The sequence below is a fragment of the Arvicola amphibius genome, chromosome 5, assembly GCF_903992535.2.
Source record: "Arvicola amphibius chromosome 5, mArvAmp1.2, whole genome shotgun sequence".
In the NCBI taxonomy this organism is placed as follows: Eukaryota; Metazoa; Chordata; class Mammalia; order Rodentia; family Cricetidae; genus Arvicola; species Arvicola amphibius.
The window spans coordinates 5,558,660-5,576,503 of NC_052051.1; the positions used below are offsets into that span (position 1 = coordinate 5,558,660).

General features: G+C 54.0%; 1 protein-coding gene across 1 annotated transcript in view; it reads left to right on the forward strand.

Moving 5' to 3' along the window:
* Window positions 1-8,314: 8,314 nt before the first annotated feature.
* Window positions 8,315-17,844, forward strand: part of Pmepa1 (prostate transmembrane protein, androgen induced 1) — a 50,714-nt gene continuing 41,184 nt past the window's right edge. Inside the window, exon 1 of the mRNA XM_038330177.1 lies at window positions 8,315-8,401. Coding sequence (XP_038186105.1) covers window positions 8,392-8,401 — 10 coding nt within the window. The 5' untranslated portion in view covers window positions 8,315-8,391. The remainder of the gene's footprint in view (window positions 8,402-17,844) is intronic.

Consider the following 17,844-nt stretch of genomic DNA (forward strand, 5'->3'; position numbering starts at 1 on the left):
ACTTCTGAAATTGTTCGTAGTAGAAAACAGAACAGACACAACATTTGAGAGAGATTTAATTCTGATCAGTCACGTTATTTTTTTCAAATTTTGTCTGATTTAGCTTGGGACAGGGTCTTGTGTAACCCAGGCTAGCCTTGAACTCCTGACCCTCCCACCCCACCTCTCAAGTTTGGGACCACGAGTGTGTTCTACCACACCCAGCCAATAGTTTTATCTTTGACTCAACTATTGCCTACCCCCACCCTATTTTTTGCATTTTTTTTCTTTTACAAATGAATAGCATCAACATTCTTGTCTTTTGAGGTGGAAATGAAGCTGCAGCCAGGGCCTTGTCTCCCTTGCTTTTTCTGGAGGCAGCAGTGATTTGAAACAAGTATTTGCACAATAGCCCAGGTTGCCTAGAACTCTCTGCAGCCCAGGCTTACCTCAGACTTGTTAAAATTCTCCTGCCGTCACCTCAGAAAACATGGATTGCTGGCATGTTCAGGCAAGCAGGGCCTCATGGTGCTTCCTTGCATTCTTCCACTGATCTGTTGTTTACTGAGTGCTACCTTGTGCTGGGCACTGTGAGGAGCCACGTGGGCAGCAGGTGACAGAGCAGAAGCTGCCGGCCTCTATTTCATAAGGCAGCACCAGTTTTCTTCGTGAGAAAACTGGAGTCTGGACACTCCTTCCCAAACCCTGCAATGACTGAAGGCAGCGTTCCTTTGTGGGAGGCTCCTGCTGCAGATTCGAGGAACTCATAGGTCCCTCCAGCCTGGCTCTGAGCTGCAGCTGCAGTGCCTGGCATGTTGACCTGGCCACCATACGCTCGGAGGAAGGGGCTGCCGGGGTGCTTTGGTGCCAGATTCCTCTGGCATTCTGGAGGCCTGGGAACATTTAAGCAGCTATTCCTGGGACCAGATACTAAGGACAGGCAGGGACAGCCAGCTGGAACTAAAGACACAGAACAAAGCACACAGACAACAAAAAGGGGCTAGAGGGGACGTGGGGCTCAGTGGGGCTTTGTGCGGGGTTGTGAGTCTCAGAGAGATTTTCTCCAGAATTTCTCCCAGTCAGGCCGTCTAGGTCCTAGGTCCGTTCCCCACTGGATCCTAGAGGAAAGCGAGGCCCAAACGTCCCCAAGTAAGGACACACAGCTAGTAGTACTAACAGATACCTACGTAATCTCACAGAAAACAAGCCCCTCAAAGGGTGAGCTCTGCCAGGGAGCCTGGCTTGCCACAATCACTGTGCCGTCTCCACTCCCTAAGCCTGGTGCAGAGCCTGGTATAAAGTACAGCCCCCCTCAAGCTTTGTGGCTGACTGCCTCTGGGCACACTCAAGCCCTTTCCACCAGCTTCCCTCCTAACACCCATCCACAGGGGCCAAGTTTCAGTCATGACCTTATACCTGGCATGCCTGTAATCCAAGCTATGTGAGACTGAGGCAGGAGGATCAAGACTTTGAGACCAGCCTGGAGATGTCTCAAACAAACAAGGGACAGAGAGAGAAAAGAAGGAAAGGAGGGAGGGAGGGAGGGAGAGAGAGAGAGAGGGAGAGAGGGAGAGAGGGAAAACAAAGCCAAACATATAGATGAGAACCACCATTTTATAGTTTTTGGTTTTTGTTTTTGACAATGGACACAGATGTTTCGGCAGGTGTCTCTGGCCCATGAAATCGGCTTCAAGACAGTTCTTTTGGGGTGTGATTTAGAAGCAGGTTGAATATCTGGACTCCTCCAGCAGGCTTCAGGCTCTCCCAGCACTAAAAGTCTAGACATCAGGCTACCAAGGCCACTATGGAGCCTGAGGGTCTGGGTCTAGAGCTGGAGGGAGTCTGGGCTCCTCTCTGGTTTTCAGAAACACCTTGACCTCAGCTACACTCGCACCCCTCCGGGGCCTCGGCTGACGCAGGGAAAAAGACAGGACTTGCCTGGAGGTGTCCTTCTGATTCTCCCTCCTACTTCCTGTCCTCCTGATGGGGTTCCAAGTCCTGTCTTCTGCTCAAATCGGTTCTCCTCTGGAGGGGAGACATGTGAAGGACAGGAACATTATGGCTATTGAACCAAGCCTCTCCGGCTCACTGTCGAGACTTCAATCACCGTGACCTGTGCTCATCCCCTAAGTTCTTGTGTCCGCACATAATACACAACCAAGAACACTGGCTGCACATGGACACACAGGGAACACACAGCACACATTTGCAGATACACATGAGAGCAACCTGCACTCACAAGCTCACCACACATGTATACACATGCACACAGACACTCCACGGATCAGAACTCTGGCAAGTACTTGTTCTCTGGTAGGTGCAGTACAGGCTTCGGGGTACTACTCCGTGAGCGGTAATGGGAAATGAAAGGGCCTGTGAGCAGGGGAGAAAGAATGGCTAGCAAGGAATGAAGTTGTCCCTGCCTCCCTGTATGATTAGTACGCTTATATGATCCTCAGGCTTCGACTCCACAGAGAACTACAGAGTCCTATTGTTCCAGAGAGTCAATGCCGTGGGGACCAGCAGGGAACAAGCCACCTGGCTTGTCTTCCTGGAGTGGCCAGGCAAGTGACAGCAACCGTGACTTCACAAACATGCACAGGCTACTACTACTGGTTACTATTCCTCACCCTCATTGTGAAATCCTGTCACCGCCACCCAGGTTCGGCTAGGTGAGGTCACTGGGCGAAGTCACCCACAGGGGATCCAGAAGCGTCTGTCTCTCACCTCACCAGCTGCTCTGGTGAATTGCACTTCTGTGGACACAGCTCTTCAGCCCCTTAGATAAAGCTGGTATGAGAAGGAGCCAGGTAGAAAGGTGAATATAGATCTTGGGGCTCAGGGTCTTGGGTGGCCAGAGATGTCAACACCACTGAGGTCAGGGGAGGGGAAGCAGGAAGCCATCACTGCTCAGTCCAGGTGCACCCCTCCCCGCTGTGGCTTCAGACCCAAGTACCTCCATCTGCCTTCATCCCCCTTCCCAAACTCACTCATGCCCCAAACCTCAGTATTGCTCCTGTCAAATGGGAACAATATTTGTTTGGACTTGTGGTTTTGGGGGACACGCTGTCCTAAGAACTGGCTCACTGTGGGACCCTGAGGAATATTTATGGGATTACAAGGAAGAATGTGAAAGGCAGGAAGGCCCAACTCGAGGCCTGAATAAACAATATGTAAAAACAAGACTGGAGAAACCCACAGGGGCTAAGCAGGGCTAGACAGGCTGGGAATGACATGCCATGGAATGCCTCAACTAGAAGGAGAAGAGATGGGTAGGTGTGTCACCAAACCACCTAGGGCCGACTGGGACTGCTTCTCCCAAGGCAGCTAGGTACCCAGGAAGGGAGTGGTGGACTGAGGAAAGAGGGCAGGGCTAACCCCAGGGAGTCTTCTCCAGCAGGCCCCTTATTGAAGGAGCCCCAACTTACTTTCCACAGTGTTGAACCATAGGCAGCCAGGGGGCACCAGAAGACGTTGCCAGCCTACACCAAACCCAGCCAAAAGCCATGCTGTCTCCATCCTCACCTAGCAGACAGCTTGGACCTGGCATCTGCACAAGGCTGGCCACAGGGGCTGAGGGCCCTTGCTCAAAAATTATGAATGCTTGCACGGTTTGAGACAACACTGAACAGCAGAGCAGAGAACTGAGTCTGAGGCCTTTGGGGCGAGCCTGGGGTCTAAGAAAGGTGTGTGTGTGGAGCCTGGTCAAGGAGCCTGCACCCCGGCTAGCTTCATGCTGTGACTGAGAGCAAGCAAAGCCCCCTTGCAGCCAGGACAAGCCCTTTTCTTTCTGAATGTTCTTCAGGAGCAGATTCAGGCCAGGGGTAGGGCACAGGGCCATGCCCTCTGGAGTCCCTGAAAGGCCTGTCCCAGCAGTTGCCCGGGGACACAGACCATTTCACAATCCTGTGACCAAAGCTTGGGTTGGGAAATAGATCCCAAACTCCAGACTTTCTGAGACCAAGAGGGCCCTTAGCTCTCATAGGACCACAGCACTTCCTGCCCCCCCCCCAACCCGGCACTCATACCAACTCCCACCTTCCCAGAAAGGCTGCCCCAACTTCCTGGCCGCTGTCTTTCTGCTGTCTGATCTTCCAGCGCGTCTCTCTGAGTTACCACCAGATTCGTGTTCACACATGTACAGTCTGGTCTGTCACCTCCAAGAATATTCAGCTCAGAAGGGCCAAGTCCCAGGACAGACCAGTTCCCACCTTTCCACACTCGAGCCTCTTCTCTGGGCTTTGGCTCCAGCTTAGCTCCAGTGTCTGAGGTTTCAGCTTGGCTGGCTTTTCAGATCTAAGCCAGTGGGCTGCACAGAGCCCGGCACAGAACAGGCGGCCAGTTATTTTCCTGAAGAATAAATAAACAAGTCAGGCATGATGATGGCACAGTTACTCGGGAGTCTGAGGCAGGAGGACTGCAAATTTAATGCCAGCCAGGACAACTTAGACCACGTCTCAATCAATCAATCAAACAAACAAAAAGATAGGTATGGATGTGGCTCAGGTATCACACCTGCCTATCATGGAAAGGCTATAGAATCAACCCCAGGTACCCGACAAAGGGAAAGGAGCCAGAGCTGATGTGGTGGGGGGACTCCCTCAGCTTGACAGTGAGGAACACATCACTCTTGGCAGAAAGGGTGCCCCGACCTCCACTCAGCACCACCTCAACCCTGCCCCATTCCCTCTGGGCAGAATGGCCCACCTTAGCTAGCCCTGCCTGTCACAGACAAATTCTCAGTACATTTAGGGACACCTGGGTCAGCCAATAAAAAGCACAAACATCCTGGTAACCTTGACCTCCGGCCGAGACTCACACTTTAGTGTAGGTATGTCCCAAATACTTTGTGGGATTATATTCGTACCGCACATGCTTTACCTGAAATACAGACTTAATCTCCTGTCCTAGATTTTCTCCAGCAGCCCTCACACCCAAAGGCTACCACAAATGCTGGTGGTGCAGTCAATGCTCCTTTTGGAGAAGTTTGTCTGCCTTACCAGGGGCCTGTCCATAGCAAGCCATCAGTCTGTGAGCCTGTGAAAAGGACTCGAATGGCAGCAGTCTCCTCTCTCCCTGAGGGGTGCCCAGAGGATACAAGGGGTAATAACTGTCGTGCCCCTAACCCCAGTCCCTACCCACACCCTCTCAAGACTCTGAACTCCTTCCTCCCCCATTATGATCTGGCCACATTCTGGTGCTCTCAGCTGCCCCATTTTGCAGAGGAGGAAACCACAGTCGGAGAGTTAAAGGGACTCAACTGAGGTCACACAGCCATGTCCACTCTTCGAGCGTCTGTTCCAACAATCGTGCTGGACAGTTAGCTTTACACCTTCCCGGTAGGGCCAGACACCACAAAGCCAACCAGTCTCTAGTGATGGATCAACGCAGTAGGGTCACACTGCAGCGCCCAGTAAATAGTGGCCATAGCTGTCACCACAGAGGGAATGAGGGGAGGCAAGTGCAGTGGAAAGTCTGGTTGCTTTTCTATTCACTGAATTAATTGGTTGTTTTTACCCGCTGTCTTTCAGCCTCCACCTGTGACTGGAGAGCTGGCTCAGTCGCTTGCAGCATGCATGGCTCCTCTAGAAGATCTGAGCTTGGCTTCCAGCACCCACCAAACGCTTATAGCAACCTGCAACTCCAGCTGCAGAAGATCCTTTGCTGAAATCCTTGGCCAAGGTCCCAAGCTCCGGTGGAGTTCGTTGTTTGTTGATTGAATTACTGAGGGAGGGTGTAGTTAGCAGTCTGACTGACCTTACAAAGAACACCTTTTGCTCCTATAAAAGGTAGCCTGCCAATGGCTGATATTCCATAACACCCCCAACACACACACACATACAACTTGTAGAAACGTTTATGCAAAGGAATTCAAATCTTTAAATCCTTCCAATTTATAAAAATTTTATGTAAATCTCCCACCTTTTGTGTTTGAAAAGCACTCCCCCCTTCCTAGAACTGGCCAATCCCTCTTCTTTTCCTTTGCCAAGATTCTTTAAAAACTATTCGGTCTTGAAAGACTACGAGGTTGGACCTCACCTGTGTTAGAATAAGAAGCAAGTGTCCAGTCTGGGTCACGGCCCAACACTTTTTGTGGGAAAAAAAATTGTCTTGGGAGTTACTTTCAATTTGTTCTTGGTGCAACTGGGACTTACTCAGTTCGGACAGCTGAAGTGAACAGGCCTGGGGTGGCCTCACCACCCAGTCCACCCTCTCAGTACCCTCCCAGACAAGATTCAAGAGAATTCTCCCTTCAATTTACAGGGGTCAGATTTCAGCCAGACCTTCCCATGCCAGAGACCTGCTGGGAAAACTACTGGCACTGGGGCAGTGGTGAGGCCTTGGCCCCTCTCCAGAAATGATTATACCTTTAAGATTGAGTTGCTTGTAGCTGGAGCAATCCTTCCAGATGACCTGGGTTTGGTTCCCAGCACTCACATGGTGGCTCACAACCATCTGTAACTCCAGTTCCTGGGGATCAATCAGTCCACTGCGGGTTGCAGTACACAGACAAACAGACAAACAGACACACACACACGCACACATATACATACACACACACACACACACACACACATATATATATATATTCATACATATATAAATACCAAGATTGAGCTGCTCTTTCAAACAAATGGGCTGGAGCATCTTGGAATCTCCCTGGGGCAGGACGGGCTCCAGGGTGAATCCTCCAGGAAAGTCCCTATAGGTAGGGAGGGGAACCCACTTCCTGGGCTGCTCTGCAAACTCTAGACTATTCTCTCAGCTTCACCTTCTCCTCCTCCATCCAGTCTATTAAAAATAAAATAACAAGAACTTGTGAAAGCTTCCCTCTACCCCAAGACAAAGGACCAAAGCCTGCAGAGGGGTACCAGGACAGGTACCCCTCACCCCCAGCTTGGGCAGAAGTCAGGTTCTAACTTTTTGTGCCCTCCTCAACCTGAGCTTCGCTGACCACTTTCCCCGGCTGTTAAATGGACCCAAATCAAATATTTTGCCTCCCCAAGTTGCTACAGTGTGACATTACTCTCTGGCAAACAGTAGGTGCACCATAGAGCTAGTGTAAGTTAGGAAGGGGTCAAAGAGGCACACTTCCCTTTTGAAGCTGGAGTTGAGCTAGGGATGGGAGGCCTCTTACGTAATAGTTTAATATCTTTGTAGCCGGAGCATGGGTTCCCGTAGCTCTCGAGTAATTAATTAAGACTTAATGAACAAAAAGCACACTCCCGTGATCCCCTTTTACACTCTGAGGCCAACCAGCCGGTGGGGCGGGGGGGGGGGGCTTGGGGCAGCAGATAGAGGGTGTGTAACTCTTGGGTGCCCCATGACAGTGACCCCACACACACTCACACACCTCCTAGTCCCGGGCACTAATTTACAAGAGCAGGGCCTGAGGGCGCAATCCGGGACGTGTCTAGAGGAGTCCCAGTCTATCCAAAACCCAGTTAAAATGCCGGGGCGCGGGGAAGGGGGTAGAGGGAAGGCGGGAGGGGTCTGGAGCCTCGTGTGGCCGCAGAATCTCCTGAGAAATCTGAATACGGGTGGTCTTTATCCCGGGGCTCATTAGGCTCTTATTTCCATGCACTGAACCCCCTAAGGCTCCCCAGAAATCTCGCAGTTCTCGGGAGCCTCCCAAAAGCCTAGGTGGAGGACCCCAGGGACAGGAGTTGGGCGGGGGGAGAATACTTTAACTTCTTGAGTCTTGTTCTGGGTTGAGGCCGCCGCAGGCCTGGGAACCCCCGGGGACCTGACCGGTTGGGGGACTCCCGAGGGTGCCGGGTCTATGCAGCGCGGGCACCGGGCTCGGGCCCTTTAAGAGCCCGCCCCGCGCGCGGCGGGCCCGCCCCCCGGGCCGAGGAGGGTGCGGGGGCCGTCGGCGGGGATTGGCGCAGCGCGCGCCCCCTCCGCGGCCCCCGCGCGGTGGGAACCGGCAGCCCCGTCTAGCGCTGACGTCAGACCGTCTGCCTGCCTCCGACCGCGGGCGCGCGGCGCAACCCGATCTCCTTGGACTTGAATGAGGAGCGGGCGGCGGCGCTCGGCTTGCGGATCGGGCCGGCGCGCAGGCTGAGCCCGGCGGCCCCGCGCCCCGGCCGCCCGCCCGTGCCCCGCACGCCGCCCGCGGCCACTGCCCGCCGCCCCGGGATTCCCGCTCGGCGGCCGGGGGACCCAGTTCGCCCCGGGGACCTCGGCGGCGCCCCGAGCCCGCGCCGCGCCGCGCGCTGTATGCGGGGCCCGAGCCCCGCGCGCGCCGGCCGGAGCCCGCCCCCGCGCCCCCGCGCCCCGCGCCTCGCGCCCCGCGCCGCCCGTGACCGCTTGATGGGGGGTCAACGGCAACCTGCCGGCCGCCGCCGCCGCCGGGCAGCCCAATGTCTCCTGCGCGTTGCAAACTGCCAGCGCTCTTTGTTCCCCAGCATGGAGATCAGTGAGTGAGCCCTTTCCCCCCGGACAGCTTCGTGGGATCCCCGGCCCGGGACGTCGCGTTCGCGTGGGGTCTCGGGAGCCGCGCGCCTGCCTCACCCAGGCTCCCTGGCTGCGCCCGCCGCGCCCGGGGCGCGCCCTCCCGGAGGCTCGCGGCAGCTGGCGGCCGGCCTGGCTTTGTCCCGCGGCGCTGCGAGCCTGGCACGGTCCCCGCCGCGCGCGCCCCGCCCGGTCCGAGTCGGACCCGGGGCTCGGCGGAGACGTCGCGCCGCGCGGGAGGGCCAGGCGGGCCGTGCCGGGGAAGTTTCCATTCCGTTTTCCCCAGGGCCCGAGGCGATGGAGCAATTAGGCTCTTTATCAACTTTGAGCGGGGGGGGGGGGGAGCGGGCGGGGGAAACACTGTCTGGCCCGGGAGGTGTCTGGGGTTCCTGGCGTGTGTCTGGAGTGACCATGGTGATGTGTCCCGGGCTTCCGTGCGTCTGTGGAGTGCGCCGGTCTGTCCGTCTGAGTCTCGGCGCGTCTCTGGATGTCTGTGGATTTGAGTCGCGATCTGTGCCGGTGTGTGAGTCTGAGTGCCCCTACATCACTGAGTGTCTGATTTGATGTGCGCGTATGACTGGGGTCAGTATGGTCCAAATCCAGACAGATCTGCGGACCGTTTGTGTCCAGGTGTCTGAATCCAAGACTTGGAGCTGGTGCGTTTAGCCCACCGCGGATCCCCAGTGTGTGTCATTGTGAATGTCTGTCCCGGACTCCTATAAATAGCCTCTGTCTGGACTGCTTGACTTACTCTGGCTGGGATGGTGGTTACAAATGAGTCAAAGTTTTGGGGCTGTTTGTGTTGGTATCTTCTTGGAGGTGGTAGACCCAGGGTGGTGAGTGCCTTGCTTGAACCTCCGGCCCTTGTCAACATCCCGAAACACCAGAAGTTGAGATTAGGTAGCATCTGCTTCCTTCTGGGATCCACCCAGGTGGCTGTTGAGTTGGTTAAGGAATTGAGACTTCACCCGCTGCCATCTGCCTTCTAATCTGCACCCTTCCCCTAACTCGCTTTTGGAGGGGGCACCTTTTGTCTCTCTGTTTAGTTTTCCCGTCTTACCCCCAAAGCATTTCAGGCAAAAGGGCACCCAGCCTTTCCCTAACCCAGACATCCTTCCTCTAGCGGAGCCCAGGGGCAACTGCTAGAGAACAGGGCAGTCGCTAGGTGACTCATGAGCTGGTTTCGCAGGCAGCTGCTACAGTTTGTGCACCCCCACCCCAACCCCCAGAATGTACAGTAAAGCACAAGGGGTAAAAATAACCTACGACCAGCCCCACCTGGGCAGGGGAAGCAGGCTTGGGTCCTCATACCACCCCTGACTCACCGTCTCCCAGTCTGGAATCGAAAGCTCCGGTCTCTCTCTACCCCACTTCTCCCCAGCAGCCTTGTGCTGCCCGAAGCCGGGAGGTGTTAAGAGAACCTGCCAAGAACCAGTGTTTGTGGTCTTCTCTTGGCGTCAAACCTTATTGCTTCCCAGGAGCCCATGGGATCTCTGGAGGTTCATGAAATTCACCGGGATATTATTAAAACTAAGTCCACACATGTCTGGGGAGAGGCCGACCGCAGCTCGGTGGATTTGCCTTCTCTCTCTCCTCCCACAGAAGTGAGGGACCCACTTCATGAGACACCACATTCCGAAGTCTAGGCACAGTGAGACACTGTGGTCTTTTCTGTGTTCCTAGATTTTGAAAAACCAACAAAACACATCATTCTTAATCTTGTCCCTTCATTGAATCAATTGTAGTGTGAGCAGAATGCTGTCTAGCTTGACAACCCGTGTTCAGTCCCTGGAACCCACATGCTGAAAGGCGAGAATGGACTCATAATTGTCCCAAATAATGTCTTGGTTGAGACCAATATGGCTTGAAACTCTTGGTGATACCCCGTGTTCTCCCCCACCTATAGGGTTAATGTCTGGAAATCCCCCACCATCCACCCGGGTTGGTTCAGGATTGTCCCCACAAATTGTGTCCGTGCAGTCTACTTCTCACTAAAAGAGAGAGTAAAACAGGGAGGGGCTCACTTTAATAAAAGTCTGGTTTGAGGAAGCCCTAAGGCCTGGTGTTTCCTGGAAGCTCTTGCCAGGCAGGAACGGGAAGTCTGTTTTCCCTAGCAGGATAGAGGTTCGTTCTTGCAAGGACACTCGTCCAGAAGGGACCTTTAAGCCTTTCTGGGCCTCAGTTTTCTCATTGAAAAGTGCACCCTATCTCTGAAGCCTAAACTACAGCCTTTGATCCCTGTTCTCCAGCAGAGGCTTCAGTGCTGGGACTTCTCCCCAGCCCCCTTGCTGGTCCATCCTCCTGTGTTTCAGACCCGGGAGGGGCTGAGTGAGCTTGGAGTCCTTGAGGGAAACCGAGGTAGGACACCTGACTTAAGGGCCCCAATCCATCCCAGTCCTTGATCGGAGTCATTTTTCTTGGACCCATGTACTGCTCCCTGAATTTGGTGGTGGAGGAGACCCACCTGTAACAGTTCTTTGGGAACCAGCCTGAGCCCACAGCTTTGAGAAACCCACTCCTTGCCCTGCATACACATTTTTCTCCGCACTTTCCGCCTCTTTCCAAAACTACCGTATCTCAGAGTGGAACCCCTGACTTTGAACTCCTGCTTTACCTGTGACTTGCAGAGCAGATCAGTGTGCTCCAAGAGTACTTCCTGGAATGACCGGATGCTGGGGTTCCCCAGTCCTGGCTGGTTGGCTTTCATTTTAGCAGGGCCCTGGGTCCTCCTATGCAGGAGCAGCTCAGTTGTTAATACCACTGTCTGGTCAGGGTCCTTAAGCCACTGATCCCTTCCTTCCCCAGCCCTAATTCAAGCCATTTCAGGGCTAGAAAGATAGCTCAGTGGTTAAAGTGGTTTCCAGGGCACACCTAAGATTGGTGACACACACTTATAAACCCCAGTGTTGGGGAGCCCAAGTGTTTGCTGACCAGCCAGTCTAGCACCATAGTCCAGGCCAGTGAGTCACCCCATCTCAAAACATAAGGTAGGGGTCTGCAATATGGCTCAGCATGTAAGGGCAACTGCTGCCAAGACAGATGATCTGAGTTCAAGCCCAGGACCCCAGAGTTATATGTGCACTTAAACACCCACACACATGAGCCTGTACACACATATGCACGGGCACGCTCACATTCGAAATAAATACATAAATGTCTGAAAACATTTTTTAAGTGAGGTGAACAGCGCTTGAGGACCAACACTTGGCATTAATCTCTGGCCTCCGCAGGCATGCGCCCGTTTAAGTGCTCTCACATAAACGTGTACCCGCCTCCATCCCCTACCCACATACCATCTTGAACCCTTAGCCACTCAGAACATCCAGTTGTCCCTCTGTTGGCTTGTCTGGTGCACACTATTCGTATTTAATACTGTTTGAATTTGGGGTGACTCAGCCTCCAGACTGGACCAGACAACTCTGCTGGCCCGTGCTGGTGGCCTCTACCCACCAGATGCCAGTACCTCTCTCTCAGTTGTGACACACGGTCTCCAGCCATCTGCAGATGCCCTGCTGGGAACCACTTCTGGCTTCAGCAGAGACACTTGGGTGCTGGAGAGGGACCTTCCGGAAATCAGCCATTTGTCCTTGAAGTTGACACCTGCCCCCTCCACTCATCTGCTCGGCTTTATGGGGCGCTCATTGTGTATATACCACAGGGGAAGGAGATGGCTGTGTTTGGTGAAGGGTCTGGCTCCAGGGCAGGAGGGTGTTTCTGGGTCCAGGGTGAACAGTGCACATGGGACAGCAACTGCTTCTCTTGTGGGCTTCTGAGCTAGGACTTCTGACCCACAGATTTCCTGCTGTCTGGGTTTTAGGTCATTAGGCAGCAAGGAAGCAGCATGTTGTGACTGTGGTTGGAGCAGATGGGCCAGACTAGTGTCTTGTCAGGGTGCAAAATAACCGTTCGTACACTGCTGGGGATGATCTCACACGAGGGCATGGGCTCGTGCGCCGCTCCTGCCCCTTGCTGCCTTCCCTTCCCTCCCAGTTAGGGGGACAGCAAGGAAGTCCCCTCGCCCTACAAGTTGCATTCTTTTTTTTTTTTTTTTTTTTTTTTTTTGCTGTCCTTGTAAAGAAGAGAGCAAGGTGGTGTCACGGGGGTGGGGAGGTTATTAAACCCAAAAAGAGAGGTTGACAGCAGCCAGGGGCTTCAGGGGAGGGAGAGGCTGAGGCTGGCAAACCCTGACTAGGTGGCCCAGGCAACCGATTATTTAAAAGTAAGGAAATAATGTCAAAGCAGACTGCCATGTGGTGTGGCTTTCTCTCTTGGGGTGCCACTGTCCACAGGCAGGCCCGGGAGGTTGAGTTCCCCCATTCTCCCCCCACCACACACACACACAACATCAGCTTCTTTGACGATGCCCAAGCTGAGAGCAGGGGGTCAAAGCCTCCAGTTTGCTTTCTGAAAGTCATAGCATAACACAGGCACGGTCCGCACGCTTGTAGAGTTGAGTGTATGCACGTCTGCTCTCTGTGTCCCAGGGAACCCTGAAGAAGCTACCACGCCGCCCCCCACCCCATCCCTGGATGGTGTTTTAAGAGGCCACTGTAACAGAGTTGAGGGCAGTCACTGTCACCCTGTGGTGCACTTCCTCGGGCCACCGTGGGTTGGAAGTGTAACTCAGTGGTAAGAACACTGGTCTGCTGTGTGAGGGGCTATGGGTTCCATCTCTAGCACTACCAAATAAATACATAACTAACAGGAAGGCTTCCCCTTCCTATAAGCCCACTAGTACCGCATGCACGTGTCCGTGTGGACCAGACCTTTTGTTTACAGAGGGCCTGGTGGCGAAATGTCGGTGTCAAACTCCTAGATGGACTGAGGGGTTGATTCTTTTCTGGGCTGAGAGTGGAACCCATGACCTTGCTCAACAAAGACGAACCACAGCCTCTGCTGCTCCTTGGTTCTAAATGCCGGCAGCTTCTATTTTATTTCTTCTCTCACCAAGGAAACCTACAGAACTCCCCCACAGACATAGTCTACTATTGAGTGACCTCTCCTGCAGAGTGGCCAAGGTTCAGAGGGACAGAGAAGCCCAGCTGTTGCATGCTGCCTTGCCTTCTGTCGTGTGCCCCATCCCAGTGTGTCACACCACCCTCTGCACTGGAATGGGGCAAGGATCTGGAGGTCCTTGTCTGGCACGGTGGCCTCTTCTGAGGTAGGGGTGGTGGTGGTCTCCGATTAGCTGCGACTATTTTGTCCTGTCCTCTGATGGTCACAACCTGGTACTCTGCCTGATTCGAAAGCTTCTGCCAAGGGCAGGTTTCCCTATCCCCAGACCAGCTGGGAATGTTGGAATCCACAGGCCCACCTGGGATGCTGACCTTGAATGTGGGTAATTGAATATTGCTGTCACTATCCTGTCTTTGCCAGGCCCACCGCAGAGCTGGCGGGAACCCCAGCTTGCCTGCCCTGGCGCAGGCGGCCCAGACAGTGTCTCAGGACTTGCCAGCAGGGGTCTCTTAATCCCGGCAGCTTTGGGGCCCAGATGCTGGGGCAGAGGCAATGGGAAGGAAGGCACAAACTTGAGCCGTGAAATCAATGCTACCCTGTGACATCCAGATACTCACTGGGTCCAGTTCATAAGACTGGTGTCCCGGGGTAGGTAAGAGGCCCACAGTTTGGGAAGTTAGGGTCCACGCTTAGCTTCAGTTACAAAGGCCTGCTTTTCAGTGTGAGGACTAGGGCCTCTGTTCTAGTTCTCCCTCCTTCTTCCTAAAGTGGGCTGCGCCCCTCCAGGAAGCCATGGCAACCCAAAGAGCTGACAGTCTCATTTCCCCATCGGATGACGCTACAATGCCAAACCCTGACACCTTGAGTGGGGGTGGGGTGGGGGTCTTGCCAGGGTCTTGTCAGTCACTGGCAGAAGCCACTGTCACCAGGCTGAGGAAAATTCCCAGGGCGGCTTGGCTCATAGCATGGCTCCAGCACCATGGGCGGGGGTGGGGGTGGTGGAACCTGCAAAAGTTTGGGGCGTCAGCTTTCTGGGAGCTGCAGAATGGCTTCCCTCTGTTCCCAGGGTGACTGGTAGATGTTTACTTCCTTTCCTTTCGCTGGTTGGATCTGGGAGAGATTTTTGCGTGCCAGGTACTAGTGACGAATTTTTCCCTCCCTCGGTCTTACAAACAACCCCGTGAGAGATCTATTGTCACCACCAATCTGCAGGTAGAAAAACGGGATCTGAGATTTGAGAGGAGAAGCCGTTTGTCCTAGGTCACACAGCCGGGATCTGATGCTCAGCTGAGCCTCCAAACCAGGTCCCCAATGCTCACTACATGTATTCCGCCTCCCATACCACACTTGGTGCTCTTTGCAAGATTTCCCGTTGTAGGGGTTCGTTAGCCGTAAGATTGCAAGCCCCTATTGTATTGTGTGTTGGTCAGTCAGCTGCCACTCTAAACTGCTAGGGCCATTCCCCTCTGCCAAGCCTCATCCTCCCTGGAAATGAGTTTGCCCCTTGGGCTGTGTGGGGAGCTAGAGTCTTTGCTGGGACACCAGCGCCAGCGTGTTACCGCTGAGTTTGACACAGGACTGACGCATGTCCCCAGAGGGACCAAATCCAGACATTATTGGGGACATCCCAGAGCACAGAACGCCTTCTGGCGTTTAATAGCATTTGCCCCACGCTTGTGCCCTGTGTAATTCAGGTGTTGTGACTGTTGGGAACGGCACAACAGCTGCAGAATATTCCATAGACGATCCCGGCGGGAAGGCATGAGCCAGATCCCAGGGCTGAGGAAATTGGGAAAGCCCTCACTGGGCTCCAGGTTCCCCTCTCTTTTAACCTTCACACCTGACCTGGTGGTCCCTTGATGTCTGTGCAGCAGTCATTTGGTGTCTATGTTGCCATTCCCCAATCTCAGAGAGGCTGTGGCCTGTGTCTGTTGGTTGTCATGCTCCCCCAGACTGACAGGTGCCTCGGGAGCATTGGTTAGGCCGGGAAGTGGGCAGGGTAGGAGGATGTGCAGAGTGACAGTCTTAGCATGGCAAGTTCTGGGGTCTGTTCATGACACCCATCACCCCAAGTAGACACTGATTCCTACTGGGGCCAGGCGAGCCTGTGTTGGCCCCTGAAGTTTCTAGGAGCTGCAGCGTTCATTCCTGCCTGTTTGAAAAAGCAGGCTTCTAGAATATTCCAGGCAGATCAGGATGTGGTCAAGGCATTGAAGGTGTTGAAGAACTTTAGTTCTGAGAGAGATCCTTCCTGTGTCTCCACTTAGCCCTCTGTAAGATGGAGCGAGGCGTGACGCCCACTTTGTGCTCCCCGGCACAGATTATCCCTAACGCTCAGAAGTTCCTAGTCTTTGGGGCAGGAAGCTGTGCCTTCCTCCTATCCACCGACTCGGAGATTTCAAAGCTGATTCAAGGTGCAGGAAATCAGCAGGCGAGCCTCCCCACAACCCAGATCTGTCCTCACCCGGGCTTAACCAGCCCCGTTGCTGCAGTCCTACTAAGGTTTCAGAACGACAAAAATACAATACCGTCTCCTGCTCGGAGATGCTGGGAGGGACCTGAAGAGCCACTGACCTGCTAGGCCCGGGAGGGTGGAGTTGGTTCCTGCTTAGCATGGCTGGACTTAAGTTTTGGAACTGGGTCTGGCAGTTTACGCCTTTAATCCCAGCACTCAGGAGGCAGAAGCCATTGGATCCCTGAGAGTTTGAGGAAAGCTTTGGGCTGTTGTGACTTACTCAAGGGGTTAGGTGGTGATCCCAAACACTACCCCTGAGTTACATTCCCCAGCCCTTTAAAAAAAGAAATTGTTTTTGAGACAATATCTCACTGGGTTGCCCAAGGCAGCCTTGTAGCCTAGACCGGCTTTGAACTTATAATCTTTCTGCCTTAGCCTCCTGAGTTGATAGTCCCGTCCCATCAGCCTTTGCGTTCTCACAGATATCTGTTTCTCACAGAGGCAGGAACAGGACTCTCTCAGTTCCTCTGTCACTGGAGGAACTGTCAACATCTGACCCCCTTCCTCCCCTCAATAGTAGCACTGGATTCCCCCAGAGATGGATAGGCGCAGCCCAGATCTGGAGAGTCACGTGTCTGGGGTTTGGAGAAACTGCCACATCTTGCTCGTCCCTAATACATATACTTGTGGTAGCAGTAGGCCATACTTAGCCCCAGCTGAGCAGGTAGGACTCATGATCGATACTGGTACAGAGCCAGGCAACAGGCAGATAACCAGCAGGAGGGAGAACATGTGGGTTTGTGCTGGCCACCAGTTTTCCCCTGACTGACAGGAGCATGGGGGCAGTGTCCTGTAAAGGGACATGCTAGGGACTGCCTATGGCCACTGTCTCCTCTCCTGCTACCAGTAGTTTCTCATTTATCGGGGCTGCAAGAGTTCTGTTGGTCCCTAATGGATCCAGGAGCTAAGGTGTTCATCCTTGACTTTGAGAGTTCACGGTAGAAGTGACGATCCAGACATGGGTTTGTGTGGGCGTCTAGGTTCAGTGCTGTACAGATGCACACATGGGGAAGTCTGTTCTCACCTCACACCCTGTGGTCCCCAGGGTTGAACTCAGGCTGGGTGGCAAGCAGCCCCTTACCCAGCTGAGCCATCTGACTGGCGCTCACAATGGCGTTCCTTCCTGTCTGTAACACAGTCCCAAACATGTTATAGTGGATATACCTAAACATGTAATGTTGTGTCTTTAAATTACCCTGGGGGGGGGGGGGCTTCTATGAAATCCTTTGCTTCTGCTTGAATTGCCTTAAGCTTTGGGCGATTAAAGCCAGTTTCCAGGCTGCCCTAGACAGAATAGTGGAAAGCCTCGGCCGTTCTTTTGTTGTTGTTGTTTTCAAATTTGGGCAAGACAACCTGTCCTTCCCGAGAGGTCTTCCAGTCCCAGTGGTCCTGGCTACCTGGTCACCCCCTCCCCTCACCAAGACTAAGCTCCAGGAGGGGCACCCTGGGCCCACTTGCTTCCGGTCCCTCAAAGCACCATCCAGGCCGCTGTGTCCCACAGGACCTAGCTCTCCTGCAGTCTCCAGCCAGGAGGTCTTTGGTACAGCCCCCTTGCCTTGCCGTCTGTAGCTCCTGCTGTTGGGCCATCCTATGCTAAGCGATTAGAAAAGTCATCCTTCAAGCTGCTCGGTGAGTGGCTGTCAGTGCCAGGTGGGACTCTGCCTGGGAGCAGGAGACAAGTGGGCGGTACAATAATTCTCTCAAATCAGGCCCCCCACCAGGGGACCGCAAGTCCACAGACTGCGAAAGCTTTTTCCTGCGGTTCCAACCCCAGCCTGTGGGTTGAATCTCGGGAGACCCCTTTTCTAATTTAGGACAGTCTCCACAATAGGAAGCGAACCTTTGATCTAAGCCTCCTCCTGTGGGTGGTGGCTGAGATGGCGTGTTAGGGTTTGGTGGCTGCATGCTTAGCCTTCCAACCAAAGAAGGCCAGGCAG